Source organism: Aphanomyces astaci (genome assembly GCF_000520075.1).
Source record: "Aphanomyces astaci strain APO3 unplaced genomic scaffold supercont1.44, whole genome shotgun sequence".
NCBI classification, from domain to species: Eukaryota; Oomycota; class Saprolegniomycetes; order Saprolegniales; family Verrucalvaceae; genus Aphanomyces; species Aphanomyces astaci.
The window spans coordinates 286,602-311,329 of record NW_009798307.1 but is presented as its reverse complement, the minus strand read 5'-3'; the positions used below and the strand labels follow the sequence as shown (position 1 = coordinate 311,329).

General features: G+C 50.4%; 11 protein-coding genes across 16 annotated transcripts; 7 read left to right on the top strand and 4 right to left on the bottom strand.

Annotated features, from left to right (window-relative positions):
* Positions 1-1,553: 1,553 nt before the first annotated feature.
* Positions 1,554-1,865, top strand: H257_12977 (hypothetical protein; the record flags this gene model as incomplete). Its single annotated transcript, XM_009840389.1, has 2 exons — positions 1,554-1,652; positions 1,716-1,865. The coding sequence occupies 2 exons, from the start codon at positions 1,554-1,556 to the stop codon at positions 1,863-1,865; spliced, it is 249 nt and encodes an 82-aa protein (XP_009838691.1).
* Positions 1,866-5,174: 3,309 nt separating this feature from the next.
* Positions 5,175-6,965, top strand: H257_12976 (TKL protein kinase). Its single transcript, XM_009840388.1, has one exon. It carries the CDS (start codon positions 5,187-5,189, stop codon positions 6,858-6,860), a length of 1,674 nt encoding a protein of 557 aa, XP_009838690.1. The 5' UTR covers positions 5,175-5,186; the 3' UTR covers positions 6,861-6,965.
* A 1,558-nt stretch (positions 6,966-8,523) lies between these two features.
* H257_12975 (hypothetical protein) lies at positions 8,524-9,652 on the top strand. The gene has a single exon (XM_009840387.1). The coding sequence runs from the start codon at positions 8,559-8,561 to the stop codon at positions 9,543-9,545; it is 987 nt and encodes a 328-aa protein (XP_009838689.1). The 5' UTR covers positions 8,524-8,558; the 3' UTR covers positions 9,546-9,652.
* A 557-nt stretch (positions 9,653-10,209) lies between these two features.
* H257_12974 (hypothetical protein) lies at positions 10,210-13,638 on the top strand. 6 transcript variants are annotated; one of them, XM_009840382.1, is made up of 5 exons: positions 10,210-10,410; positions 10,471-10,639; positions 10,759-12,459; positions 12,662-12,716; positions 12,850-13,476. In XM_009840382.1, the coding sequence occupies exon 3, from the start codon at positions 12,047-12,049 to the stop codon at positions 12,428-12,430; it is 384 nt and encodes a 127-aa protein (XP_009838684.1). In that variant the 5' UTR covers positions 10,210-10,410; positions 10,471-10,639; positions 10,759-12,046; the 3' UTR covers positions 12,431-12,459; positions 12,662-12,716; positions 12,850-13,476. The 6 variants fall into 6 exon arrangements, with proteins under 6 accessions (XP_009838684.1, XP_009838683.1, XP_009838688.1 ...); XM_009840381.1 differs by having other exon boundaries at positions 10,759-12,716; positions 12,850-13,164; positions 13,222-13,476; XM_009840386.1 differs by lacking the exons at positions 10,210-10,410; positions 10,471-10,639 and having other exon boundaries at positions 10,686-12,614; positions 12,850-13,638.
* Positions 13,233-14,967, bottom strand: H257_12973 (hypothetical protein). The gene has a single exon (XM_009840380.1). The coding sequence runs from the start codon at positions 14,718-14,720 to the stop codon at positions 13,719-13,721; it is 1,002 nt and encodes a 333-aa protein (XP_009838682.1). The 5' UTR covers positions 14,721-14,967; the 3' UTR covers positions 13,233-13,718.
* A 678-nt stretch (positions 14,968-15,645) lies between these two features.
* H257_12972 (hypothetical protein) lies at positions 15,646-16,795 on the top strand. Its single transcript, XM_009840379.1, has one exon. It carries the CDS (start codon positions 15,731-15,733, stop codon positions 16,715-16,717), a length of 987 nt encoding a protein of 328 aa, XP_009838681.1. The 5' UTR covers positions 15,646-15,730; the 3' UTR covers positions 16,718-16,795.
* Positions 16,796-17,951: 1,156 nt separating this feature from the next.
* H257_12971 (hypothetical protein) lies at positions 17,952-19,292 on the top strand (the record flags this gene model as incomplete). The annotated part of the gene is made up of 1 exon (XM_009840378.1): positions 17,952-19,292. A coding segment is annotated over one exon (1,090 nt), but the record flags the coding sequence as incomplete, so codon positions are not given.
* Positions 19,293-20,426: 1,134 nt separating this feature from the next.
* Positions 20,427-21,262, top strand: H257_12970 (hypothetical protein; the record flags this gene model as incomplete). The annotated part of the gene is made up of 2 exons (XM_009840377.1): positions 20,427-20,522; positions 20,576-21,262. 2 exons carry the CDS (start codon positions 20,427-20,429, stop codon positions 21,260-21,262), a joined length of 783 nt encoding a protein of 260 aa, XP_009838679.1.
* A 303-nt stretch (positions 21,263-21,565) lies between these two features.
* Positions 21,566-22,492, bottom strand: H257_12969 (hypothetical protein; the record flags this gene model as incomplete). The annotated part of the gene is made up of 2 exons (XM_009840376.1): positions 21,566-21,984; positions 22,084-22,492. The coding sequence occupies 2 exons, from the start codon at positions 22,490-22,492 to the stop codon at positions 21,566-21,568; spliced, it is 828 nt and encodes a 275-aa protein (XP_009838678.1).
* An 831-nt stretch (positions 22,493-23,323) lies between these two features.
* On the bottom strand, positions 23,324-23,944 carry H257_12968 (hypothetical protein; the record flags this gene model as incomplete). The annotated part of the gene is made up of 1 exon (XM_009840375.1): positions 23,324-23,944. The coding sequence occupies one exon, from the start codon at positions 23,942-23,944 to the stop codon at positions 23,324-23,326; it is 621 nt and encodes a 206-aa protein (XP_009838677.1).
* Positions 23,945-23,984: 40 nt separating this feature from the next.
* H257_12967 (hypothetical protein) lies at positions 23,985-24,578 on the bottom strand (the record flags this gene model as incomplete). The annotated part of the gene is made up of 1 exon (XM_009840374.1): positions 23,985-24,578. The coding sequence occupies one exon, from the start codon at positions 24,576-24,578 to the stop codon at positions 23,985-23,987; it is 594 nt and encodes a 197-aa protein (XP_009838676.1).
* Between the last annotated feature and the right edge of the window lie 150 nt (positions 24,579-24,728).

Genomic DNA, 24,728 nt, shown 5'->3' with positions numbered 1-24,728 from the left:
AATCCTCATAATTCTGACTACAAGCCCGCGCCAGATGAATAGACCCAGAGAAAAAAAATGCAAATTAGATGCACAATTGATCATTTTCATTGACTTAATAGCCAGTTCTACCACCATTGGCTTCCAACACAGCCACACAACGTCGTGGCATTGACTGGATGAGTGACATAATGAGTTCTTGGCTGATTCCACACCAGGCTTCGATGATGGCCGACTTGAGGTCCGCAATACATTGAAATTGATGGCCATTTCGATAAACATTGCGCGCAAGGAGCCCCCACAGGTTCTCGATTGGATTCAAGTCAGGAGATAGTGAGGGGTGGTCAAATAGAGTAACCTTTTCATCCGACAAAAATTCTTTCGTGTATTTTGAAGTATGAATCGAAGCTCCATCTTGCATCAACACAAAATCATCAGCATAATGGGCAATGGGCAAATGGAAACAAGTAATTGCTTAATGTTTCAACATATGCAGAAGAGTTTTGATTGCCAGAAAGAAATGCCAACTCAGACAAACCAGCAGAAGAAAAAGCGCCCCAAACCATGACCCCACCCCCACCATTCCGACGAGTGAAAAACGTGTCTGGCTCCATTCGAAGGTCGTGCCAGTAATGTTGAAGGCCGTCAGGACCATCAAGATTGAAGCGCTTTTCGTCCGACCAAATAATTCGACCCCAGTCTGGAGGAGCAGCAAGATGCTTCTTGGCGTGCTCGATACTGGCCTTCTTGTGGCGTTTCGTGAGGGGTGGCATGGGTTTTCGCTTCACATAGCTGAGGTTGGGGGCTTGGAGGAGACGCCGTTGGCATGTTCGAAGAGAGGCATCCAAATTGAGACTTGTCTTAAGGCTTCGAGCTGACAAGCCTGTCTTGGATGCCTCACGAACAAGCAAACAGTACTCCCGTCCGATGATAAGGCCTGCCTTTATTCCTTTAAACCTTGTTCCATACTGCTCCGGGTCATTCAGAAAAGTGCGGACGGCCTTTGTTGATCGAGAAATCTCGACAGCTATGGCTCGGATGCTCAATCCGTGCCGTCGGAGAGCCAAGACCATGCCCTGCTCCATGGAACGCAAGAGAGATCCCAGGCCCATTGCGGCAAACAGGTGGAGCTGTTAGAAGGTTCAACATAGTATTGGTGAGGATAGGAGGTCGTGAGTGTGGTTGAATTTACCTCCAAAGTGAAAATTTCCGAATGGGTCTATTCTAGTGGCGTGAGTGTTTGAACCCGGTCGGCCAGATTGTTCAAAGTGGTGCACGATGGGTGGCAAATCGCATGTCAGTGCCATCCACCAATCAAACTCATCGATTTGCGACGTTTGGAACAGCTCAATCGTTTATTGGTCAAAGAGGAAGAACGAAAATATGTGTGGGTCTAATCATGTGGCGCGCAGTGTAGTAAGCTTACAGTTAGTTACAACGTGACAATGGGGGTGACTAAGCGCAGGCTCTGCAAAGTGTACTTGCACGCGTCGACATGTCTGACCTTTGCGGCCGCCATCGTGGTCCTTTACTGCGAGCTCAGGGGGTCGCGGCAAACTCGAGCGACTTGAGTGATGGTTGTGGGCATTGTAACCGACGCGGACATGAGCAACTTGTACAGCAGTTCCAACCAAAGTGAATTCGTAGCGACACTCGTTCTGGGTCCCGACACAGTAGCCACGACGTTACGTCCATTGACTCTATCCTATTCCCGCGGGTATAGCTACTACGCCTAGCCACACGAGCTCGAGCTGCGCGGCGACATGTGCTCGAAAGACGACAATCTGTACGAGCTGGCATTTGTACAGCCCACGCTGGAGCACGCGATGGCCGACGACGTCGTCCTCGGACGGAACATTACCCGCATGGCAAGCATTTCATCGTAGTCGACTGTGCCTTTTATGGTCGGTTCGAAAGGGACACATCCACGTTCAAAGTGCACTTTGTGGACAAGCACTTGACATCGTTGAAGAAGTTTTTCATTCAAACCCTCAGCTTGGATCTGTATCGGCAACACTACATAATCGTTCGACGTCGTCTGGACCACGACTCCGTTGGGCACCTTGCATGTTGATTACGCGACTGGAGTGGACAAATAACGAGGTGTGATTGGGCAATACAAAGTTATCCTAAATTGGTTAAGTTATCTTAAATTGGTTTTTTACGTTACATCCACACTGCAAGTCGTTCTTGATACCGTTTTCCTGCCCACACTATTACGATTTGAATTCGGGACTTCGGAGTTTCGCCTGTAGGCTAGACTCATGAAGCGTACACAACTTCGCTATTCGCATCCGCATGTGCACTGAAGTAGACATACTATTATTCATATTACCAGTAGTCGCATACCGTTGCGCCCATCTAATGTAATATGTTCTAATGAGTAACCAACACGTCCAAACTGTTTGTAAAGCCACTCCCTTACTTGGAACATTATTTCAGCTGCTAATTACGTTACATGAGGCTTCATAATACACAACAAAGCGTCGGTTTACATGTCTTCATTTAGATGCGGCTACAGGTATGTACCGGTAGTAAGCGGTGAGGACCAGTCTAATTGCATTGTTATCCTCCTTGATTTGCCATAGCTCTGCCTGCGTGGCGGTTTGTTGAGATTGATTATCTTAACAAGTGACATATACCATCGAAAGTACTACATTGAATTGATGATAAAGTTGAGTTGTGTTGCCTTTCTAATCGAGAGGTTTAGAGTGTACTCATCTTTACTGTAGCCGTCATCCCAATATGTTATTTCCTATCAAAATTCATCTCGGTGCATTGGACAGTAGTATGTTGAATCTTCACAAACTTTTGTAATCGCAGCGGCTTGAGAGGTACGTTCCACACGTTGAGTCGCGTGAGGTCGTAGTAAAACAGCCGCCGCTGCTTTCTCCTTGACTCGACGTCTCCAGCTAGTGCGAGCGCATGGACCCGAAGAGATCGGCGGCGCTGGCACAGCACATTCCGCACCAAAAGAGCAAGTACTACTGGTTGATGCTCACGACGAACTCATCATTCACAACCACAAACTCGAGCAACCATACCCCCTCCCGATGTGCACACGTTACAGCTGCGTGTTCTTGACATATGTTCTTGACATACTCTTTGGTGGGGGCAACAAACCCGTACTCCTCGGACGCAATGCAGCCTCGAAAGTCGCGTAACCCCGTTTATCGATCGTCGGTACTAAGTTGCCGTACAAGGTACAAAGTCGACCGCTTCGTCCAGTGGGTTGGCGTGAGCCGATGTGACTGCGACTTCGACCGGAAACCCACAAGGGTAGGGAAAATCATTTCCCCTTTGTCCCCTATATTGAAGGAAGGAAGCCTCCTAACCCTTGAAACGTAAGTAGGGTTCAAGGACTGAATATTTCCCTAAGTATAAAATAAGCGGCCCATAGAAAAGTATTTCTTCCAGTTGGGCAAACGTACTTCAGTGGATTGTAGGCCCTCGTGTTAGAAAAGGTTCCGTTGAACACGAAACTGTACATTCGTTCGAGCAATCCACGAAACCACGAATAGCAAGATAAAGGCCACTCAGCCCATTTGGTCCTTTGTGGACTTACTGTATCTAGTAGTTCGTTTCACCCCAAAGCAATGGTCCTATTGGATTAGAGTAAAACGAACAACTTCAAAGTACTGGATATGCCAGAAAGGGACGAATAGTTCTTGCTGTACGCCGCGTACTTCTTCATAGCCCAACCATGTGGCAATCGCTCCATTCAAGCCATGCTGCAATGCACCTACGTAGAGTGGTTTGCAGACACCTAGGATGGCTGCAGTTTTGCCCAGTCCATTCTGAGCTCAAAACGTCGCCGACTGGTATCATCGGCAAGTCGTTGATGTCAAACATTGTTGAACGCTAGTTCTTCGCTGCCAAAATGTTCCATCCTTACAGGCTACAACTGTACCGTTAAAGTTTGTATCCTGTCCATGTGGAGATGATGCTATTCCTGCATGTAAATCAGCAATTTTGGGACGCGCAGGTTGCTCGACAAGTCGAATTTGCAACGCGAGTTCCAAGTCACCCTTAGGGAAAATAGGGTCCCTTAGTAGGAGATAGTTGTCAAATAGGGAAATAAAGTAGGGCAGCCAGTATGCATATTTCCAAAGTAACGTTATGATTTCATTTTGATCGCATTCCCTACTATTCCATAGTATTTTTCTGAGGCCTGCATGAACCCAAGGCGATTACTCCGAAGGTTCAGGATATTAACTCGCTGAATGAGCCAGACAAGATGCATGTAATCGCTCCACATTAACTCTTGGAATGACCCACCTTAGCGTGGAAGAGGCTGGACACGAGGCCAGGTCTGGCAGCGCTGCAGCAAGGGAAGGTCCAGAACCGTGCATAGCCACGATTTAAGATCCATGATGATGAAGTACTATTACAGTAATAGAGGAGTGCTGTTCAAATGGCTGATTCTACGGCATCCCACATAAAATTTGACAGTTACCATAAACTGGATAAATTTTAAGGAGGTACATTGACGGCAAATGCATGGGAATGTGTTCCGAAATCTGTCTAATACTATTCATACTGTAGTACTGCACTCGAGGATTAAGGATGATCTTTTTAATTCTGTAGCTATTGGCTGAAATCGATGATAGTCATTTTCGACCGTGCGACAAACGACATGGCCAAATATTCATCGCGAAAGGTCTTGAAAGGTTGGCTGCGGTTTAGAAAACGTTCGCCTTTGGGTCTAGTAGTTTTGATACAAGGTGGGCATTATTGATGTCAAAAACCAGCTGAATTACCAATATATCCCGAACTGCTTTCAACACACTACGCTCTGGTCTCCGCTTTCTATGTACATGAATGTCATTGAGCGTCAGAGATTGGGTTCATCTCGAATTGAGGGGTATTGTCCGGATAAATGTTATCCGGGCAAAATGCCTTGGACGATAATGGTCTCTTGTGGTCAACGTTGTCACTGGATGGAATCAAGGGGCAGCTTTATAGAGTAGGTTTACGTGAATTTATTATCGGGAGAAATAAAAAATACTACGTAGTATGGCACAAGGGCTACTATAGTTAGTATATTCACAGTCAAGGTGAATATGAAATATGCGGATACCGTTTCCGGCGGTCGTAGGTGGTTGAAGACGTCTTGTACGTTCGTTTAAAACATTACACGCGTTTGGAGCTTCGTTGTGATTGGTTCGTGGAAGTTTGTCTTTCCACTGTCAACCTCATTATCTGTCATGCAGTTGCAAGTGCTGACTATCGCGGTGCTAGCGGCGATGGCGTCGGCGCAAACGGGCGCACTTCTGCCCAGGTGTGACGTGGACGTGTCCGCGGCGTTCAACAGCAGCATAAACAACCAATCGGTGGTGTGCATGAAAGATCAGAACATCAAGGCGGGGTTGCTCCTGGACGTGAGTTTGTTCTGCGCGACCCCGAGCTGCATCAAGATGATGAACGCGACCCAGGCGCAGGCGGCGACGTGCCGTCCGAACGCGACCATCTTGCTGCCGACCAAGTACTGCGAAGAGGTATGCCGTCAAAAGCTCACGGCGATGCAGCTCTTCTCGAAGAACTGCAAGGAAGTTGAAACGTCCAACTTGACCACATACTGCACATTCTGCAACAAGTTTACGCAGGAGGCGGATTCGTTCATCGACGCATGTGGGCTGTGGGACTCGGCGTCCGCGCTGCGCGACACGATCACAACCCCCCGCGCGATCTGCGACAGAGTCAACACGGCCGTGCCACCGCCGGCGCCCGAGTCCAGCTCCACGACGTACATCATCATCGGAGCGATCGGGGGCGTGGTGCTGCTTGGGGCTGCCGCGTACGTGTGCTTGAAGAAGAAGAAGTCCAAGTACGAGGCCGACTACCGGTCCGCGGGCGGCGGGTCGCACATGATCTCGGGCGGGTCCAACGGCCGGAGGTCGCCCGGCGGGGACTCGACGGGCACGGCGCGCACCAACCAGCTGGCCCAAGTGACCATGCAGAACGACATCCGCTTTGACACGGAACTCGCGCAATTCCGCATCCCGCAGCAAGAGATCCAGAACATTTCGCTGCTGGTCAAAGGGGGCTACGGCGTCGTGTTCCACGCTACGTTCAACAAGGTAGACGTGGCCATGAAGCAGTTGCTGCCGTCGAAAGCCAAAGATCAGAACGCGATCCAGGACTTTATGAACGAAATCCGGCTCTGTGCTCGGCTCGAGCACCCCAAGATCGTCACGTTTGTGGGCATTTCATGGTCAACGCTGCAAGATTTGGCAGTGTTGTCCGAGTTTATGGCCAATGGCGATGTCACGGGGCTGATTCGCAAGGAGCGAAAAAAGCCAGACGGAACTCGGCTCCTCCACTGGGTTCCATCGCGTGAATTCGGCACGTCCAAGACAAAAATCGCCGCCGACGTCATCGACGCCCTGGTGTACCTACACTCATTTCAACCGACCGTCATTCACCGCGACCTCAAGTCGAAGAACGTGCTTTTGAGTGCGACGTGGGAGGCGAAACTTAGCGACTTTGGCATCAGTCGCGTAACCAGCCTCGAAGAAACCATGACAAGCAACATCGGCACCGTGGCGTGGATCGCCCCCGAAGTCCTCACCGGGGGGCGGTACACGGAGAAGGCGGATATTTACAGCTTTGGCGTACTTCTCAGCGAACTCGACACACTGCAAGTGCCATATGCGGAAATGCTGGGCAAATCCAAAGAAAATGGATTCTCTAATGCCCGCCTTGCTATGATGGTCAGCGAAGGCGCGCTGCAGCCGACGTTCACTGACGGCATCCCGTCGCAGCTTCACCAACTTGCCATGGACTGCCTCAACTTTCACGACAACGACCGACCTTCGGCCATGAAGCTGTCGTACCAATTGCACAGTATTTTGAAGGATTTCGACACCTTGCATAAGTAGGTACATACGTACACAGTATGTAGAGGTTGAGGACCAACAACCATGAAATGTGTCACCCTGCCATTGTAATAAACGCACTTTATAAACTATTATTTTATACCTAGACTACGTACGCTACAGTGTTGCTTTCAAATATTTATAATTCGAGGTAATAAATTGCGACCACATATTATTATTACGGTAGTACGTATTCATATAACAACTTTTGTATGATACAGTAAGTTACTGGTATTCAACGGTACCTCTTGGACGAGGGGGGTACCATCGATCGAGCTCGCGTGGTGACCCCAGGTCGTCATACTGTAGTTTACCAACTTACATTTCGACGAGTCCTTCTTCAGTACTACGTAATTGACAGTGAACGAACCTATTGCACTATCCGGAGGGTTTGAAGCTATTTCACGCGAAAATAGAAATTCTGAGGGACGTAATTTCGGATCTTAAGTTAGTGCTAAAATAGCAACCGTAAAACGAAGTTTGACTTTAACCTACCAAGTATGTTCTACATTACTACGTAGTATAGTATTTACCGGTAGCAATGACGTGACCGATCATTGATGGGCTGAGTTTTGCATGAGCTTTATTGTCGAATATTTCAGTCGTTTCTTCGTTTTGTACAGTGAAACGTAGTATAACGATTAGCTCACGTTAACATTAACGTTGGGTAGAATGTACCGTTGGAGATGCTCTTGTTTGAGTGATACCATACGTACTCATACTCTGAAAGCTTTTGAGTGTTAACGTTATTGTGCTTTTCACCTATTTTGCCCCTTGTTTTACCAACGTTAATCAAAGCCCCTCTAAAAAAAGAAAAATTAGGCAAAACCTACGTAAACAAGCCGGATATTATTGGCCATTTGCCTAATTTTAGGTTAACCCTCTTGGACGTAAACGAAACTTACAGTTAGATCAAGTAAGTTTAATATATACTACTATAGTAGTAATAACGTTAATTGTAAGATCCTTATTATTTGGACTTGTCAAAATGGAAGTTGGTAAACTATGAGTCTCATCACCGAACGCGAGATCGATGGACGGTACGACGGAAACCTTCACCCAGTGGTACCTCGATTTGCATTTCGCATTTGTATGGAGTATACATATTTCGAAGTTGCCTTTAAAGTAACACTATTATGGGATACTAGTAATTTGTATACTGTATACCCCCCGCTTCAGTACCTATGAAAATGTCAGTGAAATCTTATCACAACCGGTGGTGCGGTACCTTGAAAACTATTCAGGCATGCGTATTGGTCTAAATCCATCACAGAACTTATATTTCATTGGATGAAAATAATTAACGCATGGTGATTGGATAATTCTGTCCAATTAGAGACAACTAGGTACACGCCCAACCTGAACCATGAAAATGTCCGATATGTTCCAAACCGGTACATGTCCAACCGGAGAAATCATAGGTACTGACATGTGAAGCACAATATTTTTATTCTCAATAGATGACGATTTTCGTCGTTACCCGCTCGCCCAATTCTACAGCCGTCATTTCTTCCAATATTTCTTCACACATTTGATAATCATATGGACAGGTTTCACGACACTCGAATATTTTATAAATATTCACTTTCACTAGACATTTGTATGAGACTCAAATATAAATACACTCAGATCTATACTACAGTACTGCACACAACTTCAACAAGATCTTTCACGTCCTCATTTTCGAATTCGCCGATCCCCATGCAAGTGTACTCCCCACTCTCCCACGATGCCGATCGAGGCGTGACGATCAACTTTGCGTCGCCCGATATTGACAACATCTGCCACGAGATCAAGGCCGCCATCGCGGGGTTCGGCACCGACGAGCAGCGCTTGAACCGCGCGTTGGGTGCGCGCACAGTATCGGAGCGCTACTTGGTAAACCTGCGGTACCCGCAACTCCACGGCAAGTCGCTTGTGGACGAGCTCGAGAGCGAAACGTCGGGTGACTACCGCAAGTTGCTGCTGTTGTTGGCGCAGCCGTTGGAAGACGCGGAAGCCACCATCATCCGCGACGCGACCAAGGGGTCGGGCACGAACGAAGAGCTGCTGTACCCAGTGTTTGGCGGCCGCACCTCGAACGAGATCTCGATCTTGAAGAAGGCGTTCTTCAAAAAGTACCAGAACGACTTGGTCGTAGTCGTGGCCGACGACGTGGGCGGCGACTTGAAGAAGCATTACCTCGCCATCTTGAACGCGCTCACCCAGCCGTACGACCCATCGATCCACAATCAACACAAGGCGGAAGAAATCGCTGAGTTGTTGTACAAGGCTGGCGAAGGCAAGTGGGGTACCGACGAGAGCGCGTTCATCAACGCACTTGTGTCGATCCCTCCGCAGTTCCTTCGCGCCGTCGACGCCGCGTACGTGGCCAAACACAAGAGCAACCTCGCCCGCGCGATCGAGAAGGAGTTCACGGGAAACACGGAGCGTGCGATGATGTACCACGTAAACATCACGTTGAACCCCATCGAGACGGTCGCGGACCAATTCGAACACACGATGAAAGGCATGGGCACGGACGAGTACAGCCTCGGCGCCGCAGTCGTGCGCTACCAGTCGATTCTAAAGGAAGTCGCGCCCGTGTACAAGGCCAAATATGGGAAGTCCCTCCGCGATCGCATCCACGACGAAACTGGCGGCGACTTCCAAAAGCTCATTTTGATTGTGCTCGAGCATTCGATTTAACAAGGCAGTCGCGGCGTACGTTAGTATGTAGTAGTCCTACTAACTACAGTACTGCCTACAAAATGGCTATGTTTTGAACAAAATAATATCCATTGGTCCATTCGCAATTTGTCTTTTTTTATTGTTTTTGCTGTCGCAACACTATATGAAAGTCTCTAATAAAGTCTCTGTTATTATCTGTAAATCTCGTGCATCCTTTAATACTATTAAAAGTAGTAATTATTGTTCACCACAAAAAATAGTGTCGGGTCTAATCAGGAGACATGGGCCGATTTCGTGGTAAGTTTTTTTAGAACTTTGTAAACAATAAATCATACTTAACAGCTAGTAGCTACAATATTCATACCAACTTCAGTAATATTACCTCGAAGTATAAATGAACTAACAGTAGAAACACCTGTCACTCACAGTACTCCCACGCATCCTTGGTGAAAGTTTGCCCTCGCAGAAGGCAGGGCACTATTGGCGTGGTATAAATTAGACACCAAAGTGGTTGGAGGATAGCCAGGCGATAGGACGACGAAGTAAACAGGCACGACTGAGCAGTCACTACGCCAGACAGGCCATCAAGTTGTCGGCTATTATAAATATGTCGTTGTCCAATGTGGTATTAATAGTTGGCTTGGTTGATGGCACACGAAACGGATACCACCACTGATCCAAGACACAGTCGGCTAACAAAGCCACACTCGGACTGTGCCGCGGTGTTGGATTGGCATCTACAGCTGTCGAGTGAGAAACCACATTCCCCCCATAGCCAGCCAGCCAGCACCGCCACTGTTGTGTGTTAATAGCCAAGTTGAACAAAATGCCAAGACCAATGAGGTAGCGGAACCAGCCCTAGCTGTCTTTAATCATGCTTACGGTTAGTAGTACATCACGCTGGCAAATGCCATAGATTTCGACGGTGATAGTAATTCCCTAGGATGTCGGAGGACTTTCGATACAGCCTCGTCGTGCCGGCCAAATGGACCGTTGGTCGTTATCAAGTTGGCCATCGACATTCCATTGGCTGGCATTGAAAACGACTGCGCAACCGGTTCAACGTTGGCCCGTCCACTCGTACGGAAAAACGAAATCCCCGCCGACACAAAGTACGTGGGCAATCTCACGAGGTTGTACGCCAGAGTAGCTGAGTTATGGTTGTCCAAAAGCAATACTCTTTAGTTTTTCATAAATTAACATCATATACATACTGTATCCCATTCCGTAGGTCTTGCCTATCACACCAGTTCAAACTCGTCGTCGTCGACACTATTTACAACTTCAAACGCGTTCTTGTCGTTCGGCTGGGTGGTGACGACGGAGGGGGTCGATGGGGGCAGCTGGATCAAGTCGTAGCGAGCGTCCAGAACGGTGTTGATCATAGTTTGCAACGGCGTCAGCTGGTCTTGGCCAGTGAGGGCAGCTTTGAGCACCGCCGGTGAAAACCCCGACAGGAGCGACACATTCGCTTCGTTGGCCAGAGTGGGGGCGTCGGTGGTATCTCCGTTCACGTTCCAAAACACCATGTGGGGCAGTGTATACCCCGCGGCAGCAAACTCGTGAGCAACCGCTTGGAAATTCGTCTCAGCCCCCCCCGCCTCGTCAAACTGCATATCGGACACCACGATGAGCTTCTCGGGCATGCTGTTTTGGGCGACGTTGTTGTTTGTGGCCGTGGTCAAGATGAGGCGCAGCGCCGCCATGAAGTCTGTGTTGCCGCCCCACGGCGCCTGCGCTAAACAGTGCACTTTTTCCAACAACGACGTCCCCACGACCTCGTGAAACCGCGGCTTCTCCTCAAATGTCATGACCAAACCGTGGAATTCCCCTTCCACGACCTCCGACACGAGCAATCCGAGGGCGATCGACACCATCATTGGGGTGCCACTCATCGACCCTGACACGTCCGACATGACGAGTGTCCGGCCGAGGTGTCCCGCCGCCCGCCCGTTGGCCAGCATCACCTTCCACTGCGCCTCGACCAACTCGTTTTCGACTGTGTGCAGTTCATCGTACGCGCCATAGTACTGCGCGACCACTTGGTGTGGATGCAAAACGGATGCATTCACTTTGGTCGCGCCGGTCTTGAGGCCATGCTTCCACGTCGTGAACTTGTCTGCCAAGTGCTTGTCAAAGGCACGGTGGGGTTTTCCGTGCCTGTGCATGGCCACACTTGGCACCTTGTTCAGATCGATGGCCTCCCAGTCATTGGCACACATGCGTTGCTCCAGAAGTTGCAACTTGGCCCGAAGGGGCGCAAGGAATTGCTTGCGAAGGTCCGCCGACGTTAATCCCATGTGTTTGGCCAACTTAAAGTTGACGCGGTGCGTGCCCTTGTCGGCCGACTTGTTTTCACTTGGCACCCACTTGGCACACAAACTGACTACTGGTTCTTGGCTGTCCAAGGCCGTTCTATCCTTGCGCAACTGGTCGGCCAACACTTGCAACGCCGCGGCTTCCAACGGCGTGCCCATCAATGCCAGCACGTCGTCGAAGCGGCCGTATTCTGCCACGTAATGGCTCAAGTTGTGCGCGAGCGCGTCCGGGGCGTGCGAGGCCAGCCATTTGAACGCAAAGCGAGCCACCTCTCGCTCCCCCTTGCCGAATCGAATATCGCGAAGATGCGCCACGAGTTTGAGCGTGTGCAGTGCGTCTTCCTTGTATGCCGCAGCCACCAGCTGCTCCACTCGAGACTCGGGGGTGCCGCGAAGCACGCCAAAGTACAAGTCCACGCGGGCACTGGTGGTCGTGGCGTGGGTGACAGCACCATTGGACGTTGTTGTCATCTTTTGTACAGCGATCTGCTTGGCAGCTTGGGCAAAGGACATGGTCAGGGCGTCGAATTGAAAACTGAGGAGGTGGTTTTGCAGCAAACCAGCACCGATGGAGGCAGTGAATGATGGTCGCTCTCGTGAAAGTGATGGTCCAGGTATGTCGTGGGGTTGTGTTTCATCACTTCAAAGTGCTGAGTGGTTGGTGAGTACATGTAGTAAGTATACTGTATGAGCTGTACCAGGGTCGTATCTAATTTCACGATTGGTATTGGCACCACCACCACCACCATGCAACCATCGCCGCCTTCCAGTCATAAGTACAGTGCTAGCAAGAACGACCCAACCCGTGTACTGTAGGCCACGCCTTCGAGAGTTTTAGTCCAACATGTCAAGTAAACTGCACCAGAATGAGGTACGACTAGTACAGCAGTATGCATTGGTGGTAAATATGTATCATGCAGGTATAAAACTGCTGCAACACGCGATTAGATGGAGTGCTCGATGATAAGGCGCCGCTCACTGTGTTCTCACACGCGGCCCCGTAGGGATTGGCCGTACTTGGCCTTGTAAAGACTGGGGAGATCTAGGTTAAACTCGAACGATGGCCGGCCGCCGAGAGTTCGAACCGTAACATTACGAGTCGACGGGAGAGTTCGTTCACATCTGAAACTTTGCACCATACTAGGCTCTTCATTGTTTGTGTCCATTCCTTCATACTTCGAAGTAATATGGTTGTGAATACACTGTACTGACTGTACTGTAGCAAACGATCAAGGTACAGTAGCCATGGCAACAAGTAATGGAGAAGGCACTACCACTTGACAACTAGCTTGGTGCTGGCCTTAACTGCTCCTGTACAGGTACACCTAGCTCCCTATGTCGTCGATCCATGACCACTTGAACACCCATATATGTAGCCAGCTCCCTAACTCCAAGCCAATGGGTTGTCGTAGTTTCTGGCAAATGGGGATTCAATCGTGATCTTACTGTGTGTATTAGTTGTGCAGTCAGTGTTTACCATGCATTCATTGGCTCGTTGCTTTAATGTTACTACGTAGTATACAATTAACTGTAACGTTAAGCTATAAAGTTAAGTGTTTATATCAACTGTATGATATTTTCATATTTTCTGGTAAATTATGAATCACAAGTCCAAATAAATTTGTGTACTACTACGTAGTTAGTATTTATTAGGTGATTTTGCCCGGACAGGCAGGGCCTAGTATCCTAACTATTAAGTGCAGCGTTGCACCCAACGGTGGCTATTCCGCGAGAAGACAATATGGCGGACATAAGAATATGATATTTTGAACACAGTGGGTTATTCGATCTAAGCCATCGTGGAAAGACACGGCGGGGTGGTAGTGATGATGGTGCACACATGGCACAACACACAGCGCCGCCATAAGATAGTTTAATGGCGCAGCGCGCGGTCGTACACAACCAGTAGCACCTTGCCGAAGTCGCCGCTCGTTTCGCCGTGGATGCGTTCGCGGAGGTCCTTGCCATGCTTGGCCTTGTACGCTTGCGCCACTTGGGGCAAGATGGAAGCATAGCGTACGATGGCTGCGGTCAATCCGTACTCGTCCGTACCGATGCCCTTCAACGTGGATTCGATGTGGTTAGCCACGGTTTCCACCGCGTTCAGTTGGATTTGGACGTGGAACTTGAGCGCGCGCTCGGCGTCGCCGGTAAATTCCTTCTCAATGGCCACAATGAGACCGTGGTTGTGCTTGGCCTTGTACGCGGCGTCCACCGCGGGCAAGAACTCGGACGGAACCGAGTACAAAGCGTTGACGAAAGCACTCTCGTCCGTGCCCCACTTGCCTTCGCCGGCTTTGTAGATGGCCTCCGCGACCTCTTCAGCCTTGTGGCGGGTATGGATGGACGGATCATAAGCTTGAGCGAACGAGTTCAAGGCGGCAAGGTAGACTTTCTTGAGATCGCCGCCAATGTCGTCGGCGATCACCACGACCAAGTCCTCCTGGTACTTTTGAAAGAACGCCTTCTTCAAGATCGCGAGTTCGTCGTTGGAACGACCGCCAAAGATCGGGTACAGCAGATCTTCGTTGGTGCCCGAGCCCTTGGTGGCATCACGCACGATGCTGGCTTCGGCATCTTCGAGCGGCTGCGCCAACAACTCGAGCGCCTTGCCGTAGTCGCCGGATGTCTCGCCCTTGATTTCATCCAGAAGGGACTTCTTGTGCAGTTCCGGGTACCGCGCGCTGATGAGGTAGCGCTCGCGGGTGGTGCGGTTGCCCAAAGCTTGGGTCAATCGGTTTTCGTCGGTGCCGAAACCCGCCGCCGCCGAGTAGATTTCGTTGACGAGGTTGTCGATTTCAGGCGAGCCGGCCGAGATGGTGGCGCCGTGGTGGGCGTCGCGGGTTTCTTGCGAGTAAACGTTGAAGAAGGTCATGGTAAGGGGGCTGTCGTTGGTTGTTGGGGATGCAAAATGCAAAATGAGCTTATGAAACGAGGGTGTCAATGACAAGCTATGCAGCAGCTGTACAGTGTACAACTTGTCCGAAGACGAGGCTGTACGTACGGTATGGACATACTATCTATGCTCGGTACACTTCATATATCTATCGGCTACCGATTCACTTTCAAGCGAGGGGCGCAGCCAAACTGGTGGTGCCATCCTGCTGCGTCACTGGTGACGATTGCCTGGTTTGGAACGAATGGCTTCCTCTTGCACGTTAATGTAGGATCGATCCTAATCTTGAATGCAGTAAATAGATGTGTGGTAATGTGTCGCATACATGAGCATACAAATCGCAAGCTTTTCGCCAATGGTGAGAGGTAGGCGTTTTCCTCATGAGTTTCTCATATCAAGTTGAAGTTGCGTTTTCTCGCATGTAGTGGGATTGTCAGCCTGGAGCCAATCAAAAGTGTCCAGGGATGGCGTCAAGATCGTCATTTGGTGATTTGGCATATATATTTTTAATCTCCCATACATTTGACAGTATCATGCAATAAAAACGACAAAATATAACCTGTTTCGCGTGAAAATTATCCTCCCGTCTGATTGGCCGTCATGGGACTGAATCCCCTCAGCCTCCTTTTCATACCCACTTGCAAAGTCGCGTTGGTATAATAATCCAACCGACTGTATACATTATCTCATAGGTTTGACAATTATTTTTGGGTATGTTTTAAAAAACATACCCAACTCCTCTTCGTTTTAGTATACCAGAGTGAATAGGGAGAGATCTCCATGGATGTTGTGTTTTCAGGAATGCGTGTTTTGACTTGAGTTTTGTATAATGGCATGCCAGCAGCTCATCCCCTTGGTCGCGTATAAGGCCACGTGGCCTTTGACTACCACTTACCATATGAGTGAAATTTTTCACAGGTCTTTCCAGAAGCAAGGACGACGAGGAGCTTCTTTATGACCAAGCCTCATTTTCCAACATTCTTGTAAACATGCAAGTATATTCGCAAGTATCCCGCGAAGCGGACAAGGGAGTGGCCATCAACCCTGCGTCGCCTGAGATCGACAACTTCTGTCATGAAATCAAGGCCGCCATCGCCGGCTTCGGCACGGACGAAGACCGGTTGAACCGCGTGCTGGGCGCCCGATCTGTCACGGAGCGGTACCTGATCAGCTTGCGCTACCCGCAGCTGCACAAGACTTCGCTTCTGGACGACATCTCGAGCGAGACGTCGGGCGACTATGGCAAGTTGCTGCAGTTGTTGGCGCAACCGCTCGAAGACGCGGAAGCCAGCATCATCCGCGACGCGACCAAAGGCTCGGGCACCAGCGAAAAGCTGTTGTACCCCGTGTTTGGTGGCCGGACGCCCGATGAACTGACCATCTTGAAGAAAGCGTTCTTCAAGAAGTTCCAAAACGACTTGGTCGTCGTGGTCGCCGACGACATTGGCGGCGACCTCAAGAAGTTTTACCTTGCCGTACTCAACTCGTTCACGCAACCATTCAACCCGGAGGTACACACCCAGCACAAAGCCGAAGAAATCGCCGAAGTCCTGTACAAGGCCGGCGAAGGCAAGTGGGGCACGGACGAAGCCACGTTTCTCAACACGTTGCTGTCCATCCCGCCGCAGTTCCTCCGCGCCGTCGATGCCGCGTACGTGGCCAAGCACAAGAACAACCTGCACCGCGCGATCGAAAAGGAGTTTGGCGGTGATGCTGAAACCGCCATCTTGTACCACCTGAATTTGGTGCTCGACCCGATCAACACGATTGTGACGCAGTTTGAAAAGACCATGAAGGGCATCGGCACCGACGAGTACGGACTCTCGGCGGCCATTGTCCGATACCAGTCGATTTTGCCGCAGATCGCCCCCGCGTACAAGGCCAAGTACGGCCAATCGCTGCGGGACCGCGTGTATGGCGAAGTGAGCGGCGACTTTCGCAAGTTGCTCATCATTATCCTCGAAAACTCCATCTAAATGCAGTAGCGTTTTCCATAGCTGCAAACGTAATATAATAGAGAGGATTTTGCTGGCCGAGATAAACGGATACAGTTACTGCAAAGGACGTCTTCTTCTGGCATGGCGTCATTATAATTGGTAATTGTTGCAGCTAGATATGTACGAACCTCGTTTATAAGGAAAGCCAACTGATGCTGCAAACATGCTTGCTCATGTCGAAAGCTACTGCTATAAACGTACCAACACGAAGCAGCCCATTTGACAGGCACGACGGGGTTGTATCGAACGCCCCCCGATTTCCAAGGCGTGTTCCATCACTTTAGCTGAATTCTACCTTTCGAATTCTATGGCTTTGCTGTCGAGTACGTCGACTACCGTACCAGCCTTCAAAGATAGCTGGGGCTGCCTCATCAGAGTTGGCATGTGATTCAACTTTGCTATCAACGCGCAACCGTGGCGGTGCTGGCTATGGGGAAACTGTGGCTGCTCACTCGACAGCTGTACATGCCAATCATCTACTGTACCCGTCCATCCAACACCGCGCCACGGTCCGAGTTTTACTAGCCGACTGCGTCGTGGACCAGGGGTGGTACCCAAGCTGCCCCATTGCACGGCTGATTGCCAATAAGTACGTACGTACACGTGGCCAACGTTACTAGTTTCGATCGCATCAGAATATCGTACGCAGTCAGTGTAAGATTGCCACGAAGTCGACGGCAACACCATCGATTCAATAATAACGTTATGGACGTGCAAATTGGTACATAAACCTCAACGTAATTTGTATGACTTTGATCGTCTGTCAATTACACTGACCCTCAAAATGCCAAACGAGTGATTGGTTGAAAGCCAAAACTGTAGTCTACACCTTTTAACGCCCCTTATCCAAGGACACGAAAGCAAAGTCGTGGGGGCTACATACAGTATGTAGCGCAAATTTCGAAGTGCTTTCCAAGGTGTTGGGGATATGCACTACAGTAGAAGCTTGGGTGGTCCCATCCTTGTAGCTAAATCGCACTCTACTCGTACAGTATATGAATGCTGCTTGGATTTGCTAACACTCACTTACGGTATATGGTTTACCCCACGGAAGGTCCCTATGCTGTGTGGGGTTGTGGCGGTAAAATGCAGTCGCACTTTAGAGGGATTTACACTATGCTTCTCTCAGAATTATAAGAGTATCTTTCGTACTTTAAAGGGAGTCCTACCTTGGAAGAAACGCAAGGGATTGGTCAGCTTTTTACATTGTCGAAATGACTGTCGTTTGGTCGAAAACAACTAAGAAGCTTTGCCGATGGCGTCATTTTCCAAGTTTCTCTCTGTCGTCAGCATCCAAGAAGGCCATGTCGCTGCTCCCGCTGTACCCCCAACAAGCGTATGAAGTCAACAACGGTGTCGTGCTCAACGTCGCGAGCGCCGAGATCGACAACGTGTGCCATGAGATCAAGGCCGCGTGCGCTGGGTTTGGCACGGACGAGAGCCGATTGAGCCGCGTGCTGGGGTCCCTGAAACCGAACATACGTCACTTGGTGTCGGTGCGGTACCCCCAACTGCACAAAGGGCGCACGTTGCTGGCCGAAGTCCAAGGGGAAACCTCGGGTAGCTATGGCAAGCTCTGCGAACTGCTCGCGCAACCGTTGGAGGAAGCAGAAGCGATGATCGTGCGCAACGCGACTAAGGGCATGGGCACCAAAGAAAACCTGCTGTACCCCGTGTTCAGCGGTCGCACGGCGGAAGAGTTGACGATCCTGAAGAAGGCGTTTTTCAAAGTGTTTGGCGAGGATTTGGTTGTTGTAATCGCTGACGACATTGGCGGCGACTTGAAGAAGCACTACTTGTCCGTGTTGAACGTGCTCACGCAATCGTACGACCCATCGATTCACACGCAACGCAAGGCCGAGGAAGTCGCCGAAGTCATCTACAAGGCTGGCGAAGGCAAGTGGGGTACGGACGAAGCTACGTTCTGCAACACGCTGTGGTCGATTCCGCCGCAGTTTATGACCCAAGTCAACGCCGCATATGTTGCCAAGCACAAAAACAGTTTGGCGCGCGCGATCGAAAAGGAGTTTGGCGGACACACGGAGCGCGCGATGTTGTTCCATTACAACATGATCACCGACCCGATCAACACGATCGCGGACCAGTTCGAGAAGACCATGAAGGGCATGGGCACCGACGAATTTGGACTGTCCGCGGCGCTCGTGCGATACCAGGCGTACTTGCCCCAGATCGCGCCCGTGTACAAGACCAAGTACGGCCAGTCGCTTCGCGATCGCATCTACGGTGAAACTAGCGGCAACTTTCGCAAGTTGCTCATGACAGTGGTTGAACACTCGCTTTAAGGTCCATCATTCTAGAGTTACCTTTTGAACAAGCCGTAGATGGCCAGTTTATGGTGCACTTGAAAGAGACTTTGTCGTAGAATGCAGCTTACTCGTCTCTTAGATGGCCAGTTTATGGTGCACGGGACAGTTTAAGGTGCACTCAAATTGGCCAATGGAATTGCTTGATTTTTGGAAGAGCCAATCCAATCACTAGAAAAATGAAATCACTAAAAAACAGCATACATATTTTAAGCTAAAACCGTGCACCATAAACCGTCCCTCCGATTTTGCCTTGACTTGAGTGGAATCGAAGTAAATGAACGTAAGCTGATCTCTATTCAAGCTGATTAAATAATCAGAAGAATGCCCAATCTTTCGGCTTCATGCAGCCCTTTTCAGAATTGAAATCTCGGTCCTGGGAGACGAGTAAGCTGCGTTCTACAACGAAGTCTCTTTCAAGTGCACCATAAACTGGTCATCTATGTTAGGAACGGGATTTGAATCATGAAGACGAAAGATTGGGCATTCCCTGGTTATTTATTCGGCTTAAATGGACGTTCATTTACTTCGATTTTCACTCATGTCAAGGCAAAATCGGAGGGACGGTTTATGGTGCACGGTTTAAGCTTAACATATGTATGCGGGTTTTGCTTATTTTTTGGCGATTTCATTTTTCTAGTGATTGGATTGGCTATTCCAAAAATCAAGCTATTCCATTGGCCAATTTGAGTGCATCTTAAACTGTTCCGTGCGCGCACCATAAACTGGCCATCTACGTTACCGTAGTATTGTCGATTTGATACAAATTTTGGGTGGGGGCGCTATCGTATCACGCCAGTGATTCGGTTTGTGAACGAGTCTGATTGGCTCAATTTACGAAAGCTTGGTGTGATTGGCTAAAGACTTTTGACAGCCCAATACTATTATACTATCCAACGTCCATCTTGCGCGCCATTATTATTCAACCAGCATTCGACGAGCCATGACTGCAGACAACAGTCCAGCCTGGAACACGCGATCGTCGCAGACATCCCATCGACACAAACGTAAGGCGACCATATTGTGTACCAGTAGTCGTAATCATATGCTGTACTGTGAGCGTGCGCAGAGGAAGACGCAGGAGATGGAAGAATCAAGAATGAATTGATAGCGTTAAGACTACTACGCTATCACTAAGCTACGCGCAACCAACCGTTAATGTATCGTCGGGGGAACACCTTGGTTGCGCAAGAGGACATGTTGGTCTGCGATGAGACACCTTGGACTGAAGAGGTGTCCACAAGTCATCCGGTTAATAACCGTATGATGGGTACGGTTACATTCTCCCCTGTTACGACAGAACGTGCCATCATCACGTGGTCAGAAATGAGAGGGAACTGTTGACGTGACAGTTGAGATGGGAGATGGCAGACGAAGGCAAGAAGCGCAAGGTGAGCGAAATCGCCGAGGATGCCGACGACAGCGTGGATAAGGCCGAAGCGCCGGCGCAGCAAGTGGAGGTAGTGGAGCTCACAGCCGAATCGGATGACGTTGACGGAGTGGCGCCGACGAGGACGCCACCGAAGTGGCGCAACGCAAGGCCGACTGGGAGGCCAAGGCGGCCGTAAATCGCGAACGGCTTGGACAGCTGGAGCAGGAATCGGCTGCAGACTTGGTGAAAAGCGCCATGCAGACAGTGGGCGCCGAAGGTATGCAAAAGCTGCTGGAGCAGCACTTGGCACGGGAGGAGGCAGCCAAGAAGAGAAGAGCGGCCGAAGAGGTGAAGGCGAAGGCAATGCGCGCCGAAGAGGCCAAAACGATCGCAGCGGCTGCGGCGAAGGCGCCTGACGAAGCAGCGAGTAAGGCGGCCAGCGGAGGTGTCACTGGGACACCATCAAGTGATGGGGGACATCCCAACGCTGCATGCGTCGGGGGAAAGGAAGGAAAGGTGAGCGGCATGGAAGCCGCCATAACGACGCAGGCCAAAGTGGAAGCCGAACTTGGTGGACCGGAGCGGATCGGCCTCGCCCGCGAAGAAGTTTTTGAGCGTAAGTTGAAGTTCCACTGGGATTGCTCTCGGATCTACACGCCTGCCCGTTGGTGTGGCGTGGACTTGGGGTATGTGTGCGACGTTACGCGCCGTTTGACGGTAGTGGGCGAGTTCGACGAGACTCGCGACGATTGGGGATACCAGACGGCCAATACTGCCGGTGTGGAACGATACCTGCTTTTGAAACAGTGTGGCCGTCAGCCATCTTGACGCGAACCCTGTAGGAGGGATCCGAAGTGGGTAAGCGGTTGAAGCGAGAGAGAGTGGAGCGGCTAGCGTAGTTGTTCGACGCCCTACAATCGATTAAAGCAGAGAGCCTGGCCGGGAAGCCAGGCACGACAAGTTCCAAACAAATCATTTTGTTGGGTTGGAGCCCAACACGACACAGAAGAAGGTCTGTGTCCGAGGCTAGGTCCTGAGAGTGTGTAAGCGTGCCACACACCTCCAATGGACCTAGGGTGTCCCCAGTAGGTCGCCTCACGCCTACCGGGAGCGACCGTTTCCCGCCGCACTCTAGCTCGGAGCGGGGCGGAAAGGCGGATGTGAGCCGTCATTGCGTTCACGATTAAAACGGTTAGGTGGACCGCTCGGAGGGCGATGCGAAGAGGTATCAGGAGCGGCACGGGGGGAACCATGTGAGGGAGGAGCAGCTGACGCCACACGGCGAGGTGCCGGGCATGCGCGGGAGAAGTGTCCTGGGCGACCGCAATTGAAACACGTGCGGTCGTCCGATGCCTGGGTGAGCATGGAGCCATCCATGTCCGAGGACGCCGCGCGTGCGTGCGCGAAGGAGGAGGAAAAAGATTCCGAAAGCGCGATTCGGACGGCCTCTTCGAAGGTGTCCGGGTAGGCGCGAAATAGCTTTGTGCGCGCCGGGCCTTGGTTGAGAGTGTCCATGTAAACGGTCACCCGTAGGGGCTCCGGGAGTGACTCTTAATCGTTGATGTTCGCAGCCAAGAAGCGAAGGTTATGGAAGAACTCTTGAAGGGAGCGTTTCCCTTACTTGCAAGCTAGATATTGCGAGCGATAACGAAAGTCGCTGTTGGGTGGCAGGAACATTGCCTTGAGTTCGGTCTCAAAGACCGCGAAGGACGGGAAGCAGTGTAGGCCCGTCAAACGTATGGAGAACGCCCAATCTTCCGCACGACCCTTGAAATGCGACATCTCGAAAGCTACGCGGGTGGCGTCGTCGGGGATACGCTGAGCGTCAGCAGCAGTGCTGCCTTGTAAAAGCCAGCGGAGGAGTTTGTCAGACTCCGCTCCGCCGAATTTGGCAACATCCAGCTTTATCGACTTCATACGAGAAGACGATGGCGTTTTCGACTCCGAAGCGCGCGTGAGGCGCGCGATCTCATCGTGAGCGATGCGCAGATAATCTTGGAGGGTGCGACCATGTGACGTCATAATGGAGGCTTGTTCTTCTAGGGACGCGATTCTCATCGCCCGACGACAGCCGAAGTCGGGGATGCGAGCATGCTTCGATTTCCCAGTTTGATCCATGATTTGAGTCCTGCGTGTTGTCCTCAGTCCGATGTGATGGTTGAATGTGTTTGATATTCGAACTAAGGGTTGTACAGTATTGTACTAGCATATTTTTGCCGCCACTCGTCCGTTTTGCAGCTTAGTATAATTTATTCCACAACATTCCAAACTAACTACTAAGCTTCGGAGTCTCTCGACACCACCACCATGACGCCCGTGTATCCTAGATGACGTGGCAGTACAACAACAACACAAACTAACTATTAACCTTTGGAGTCTCTCGACACCACCACCATGACACCAATGCATTGTTCATCACATGGCAGCACCTTCACACTAGATTCAAAGTACTGAGCCTTAGAGCCTTGTGACAAGCTGGATGATGTGGAAGGACTAACGTTAGCACCACAATAGCTTTGTCGTCTCGTGACCACCACTGAACGACGTGTTAGGACCACTAGATCATACTACTACGTACTAGTAGTATGTACTACTACAGTATCATGTTGTAAGAGGCAACGTACCGTTGTGTGTAAGCCCCGACTTGACGCCAACGGAAGCGCTTCGCTATCGTTGGCCTTGGGGCCACGGACTTCGTTGGACAATGGAATGGCTGTGACTTAAAGTCGTTTATCCGGACGTTTTATCCGGATGCGCTGAAAGCGCATGCGCCGAAAAGTGGAAACCCACCGATGTCTCTATCCGGCCACTATAACCGGATACTGACTCCAGCAATATTTTATTGCATACAACTTCAAATGATTTATTAAAAACCAATGTACTGTATTTTCAGCGGCGACCACTCACCATGGGAGACAAGAATGTGCCCCGCGAAGTACGGCTGGCGCGGGCAGCTTCCGTCGCAAACCGCTCTGCACGGCGCTGTAGGTACCTGCGTTGGTTCGCAGCTCTCTTTGAGGTGTTCTCAGCTGCCATACTCTTGTAGCGTGCCATGACGGCACGATAGTGGTCATTGTCCTCGAGGCGCAAGGGCATCAAAGTCGCGTGGAAGTTGGTAAGGGCAAACGTGAATCGCTGAATGTCATCATAGAGTTTCTCACCCCATACAAATGTTGCGTAGGACACCTTCCAAAGCGAGCACATCCGGCCAAAGAAGTTTTCGACAACGACACGGTCAGAAGAAACTTCCTTGTTCCTGTCCATGTCGAATCGGTCTAACGTGCCACTCACAGGCTTCTTCTTCGGATGTATGGCACGCGCCGACGCCGCAAGGCCGATATATCCCTTGTCCACAAGGACTGCCCACGAGGTAGGATGCTCTCGGAACAGTTCCCCGTTGTCGTTGATGGTGTCGTCGTAGTCGTCCTTCGCGAGCGCTTGAGTGTGTTGGTCCAGGCGGCTTCGGAACATGGTGAGGTCATACACCGACCCTGGCTCGTGAGGACTCATGTCGACAAGCAACCCCTCAGGTGAGACGGAAGCTTCTATCTTAAAGCCGTACAGAGTGCTTTTGTTCACCGAAGCGGCTGGAGGGACGATGGGCCGGCTGGAACTTGACGTCCGTCGCATACAGTGCATAGGGGCAGTGAGTGAACACCTTGTCCTTGGAGCGCAGCGACGTCATGCGGGGCAGAGACATGAAACAGGTGTACAGGAGCTTCGAGCACACGCCGACATCCATCACGACGAGTTTCTCCAAGGTTGGTGCCTTCAGGCCGAAGTCCACAGCGTGCTTTTCCCAGGTTTGGTAGTGTTTCATTACCGTTAAAGTAACAAAGAACGGGTCTTTGGCACTTGTTGCGGACTTCCGACCACGACCGTCATTCCAACGTGATGTCATAGTAGATTCAGCATTCCCCCAGATGACCTCGAATTCCTCCGGTGTAAAGTTTGTTAACACACGGAATCCTTCGGCGCCAGCGTCAAGAAGGGTCTTGTCCATGATGGGGTTGTTGGTTTCGTGGAACTCGTCCTCTTCCAGGACGGCATCGCCGTATTCGTCCAGGCATTGCTGGAGGTAGAGGTTGTCTGAGGCAGTCTGGTCCTGGAGGCGCTCGAGCATGGACGACACGTTGAGGCGCATGGTACACAGGCGATGAAAGAGTGATGAATTATGAGTTATGAGTAAAGGAATGGTTAGAAGGCACTCTTGAGGATAACTGGTTGAGCCGTCGTTGTGAATGGCGCGAATCATTTCCAGCCAACGAGAATTTGAGTCCAAGGGCGATGGAAA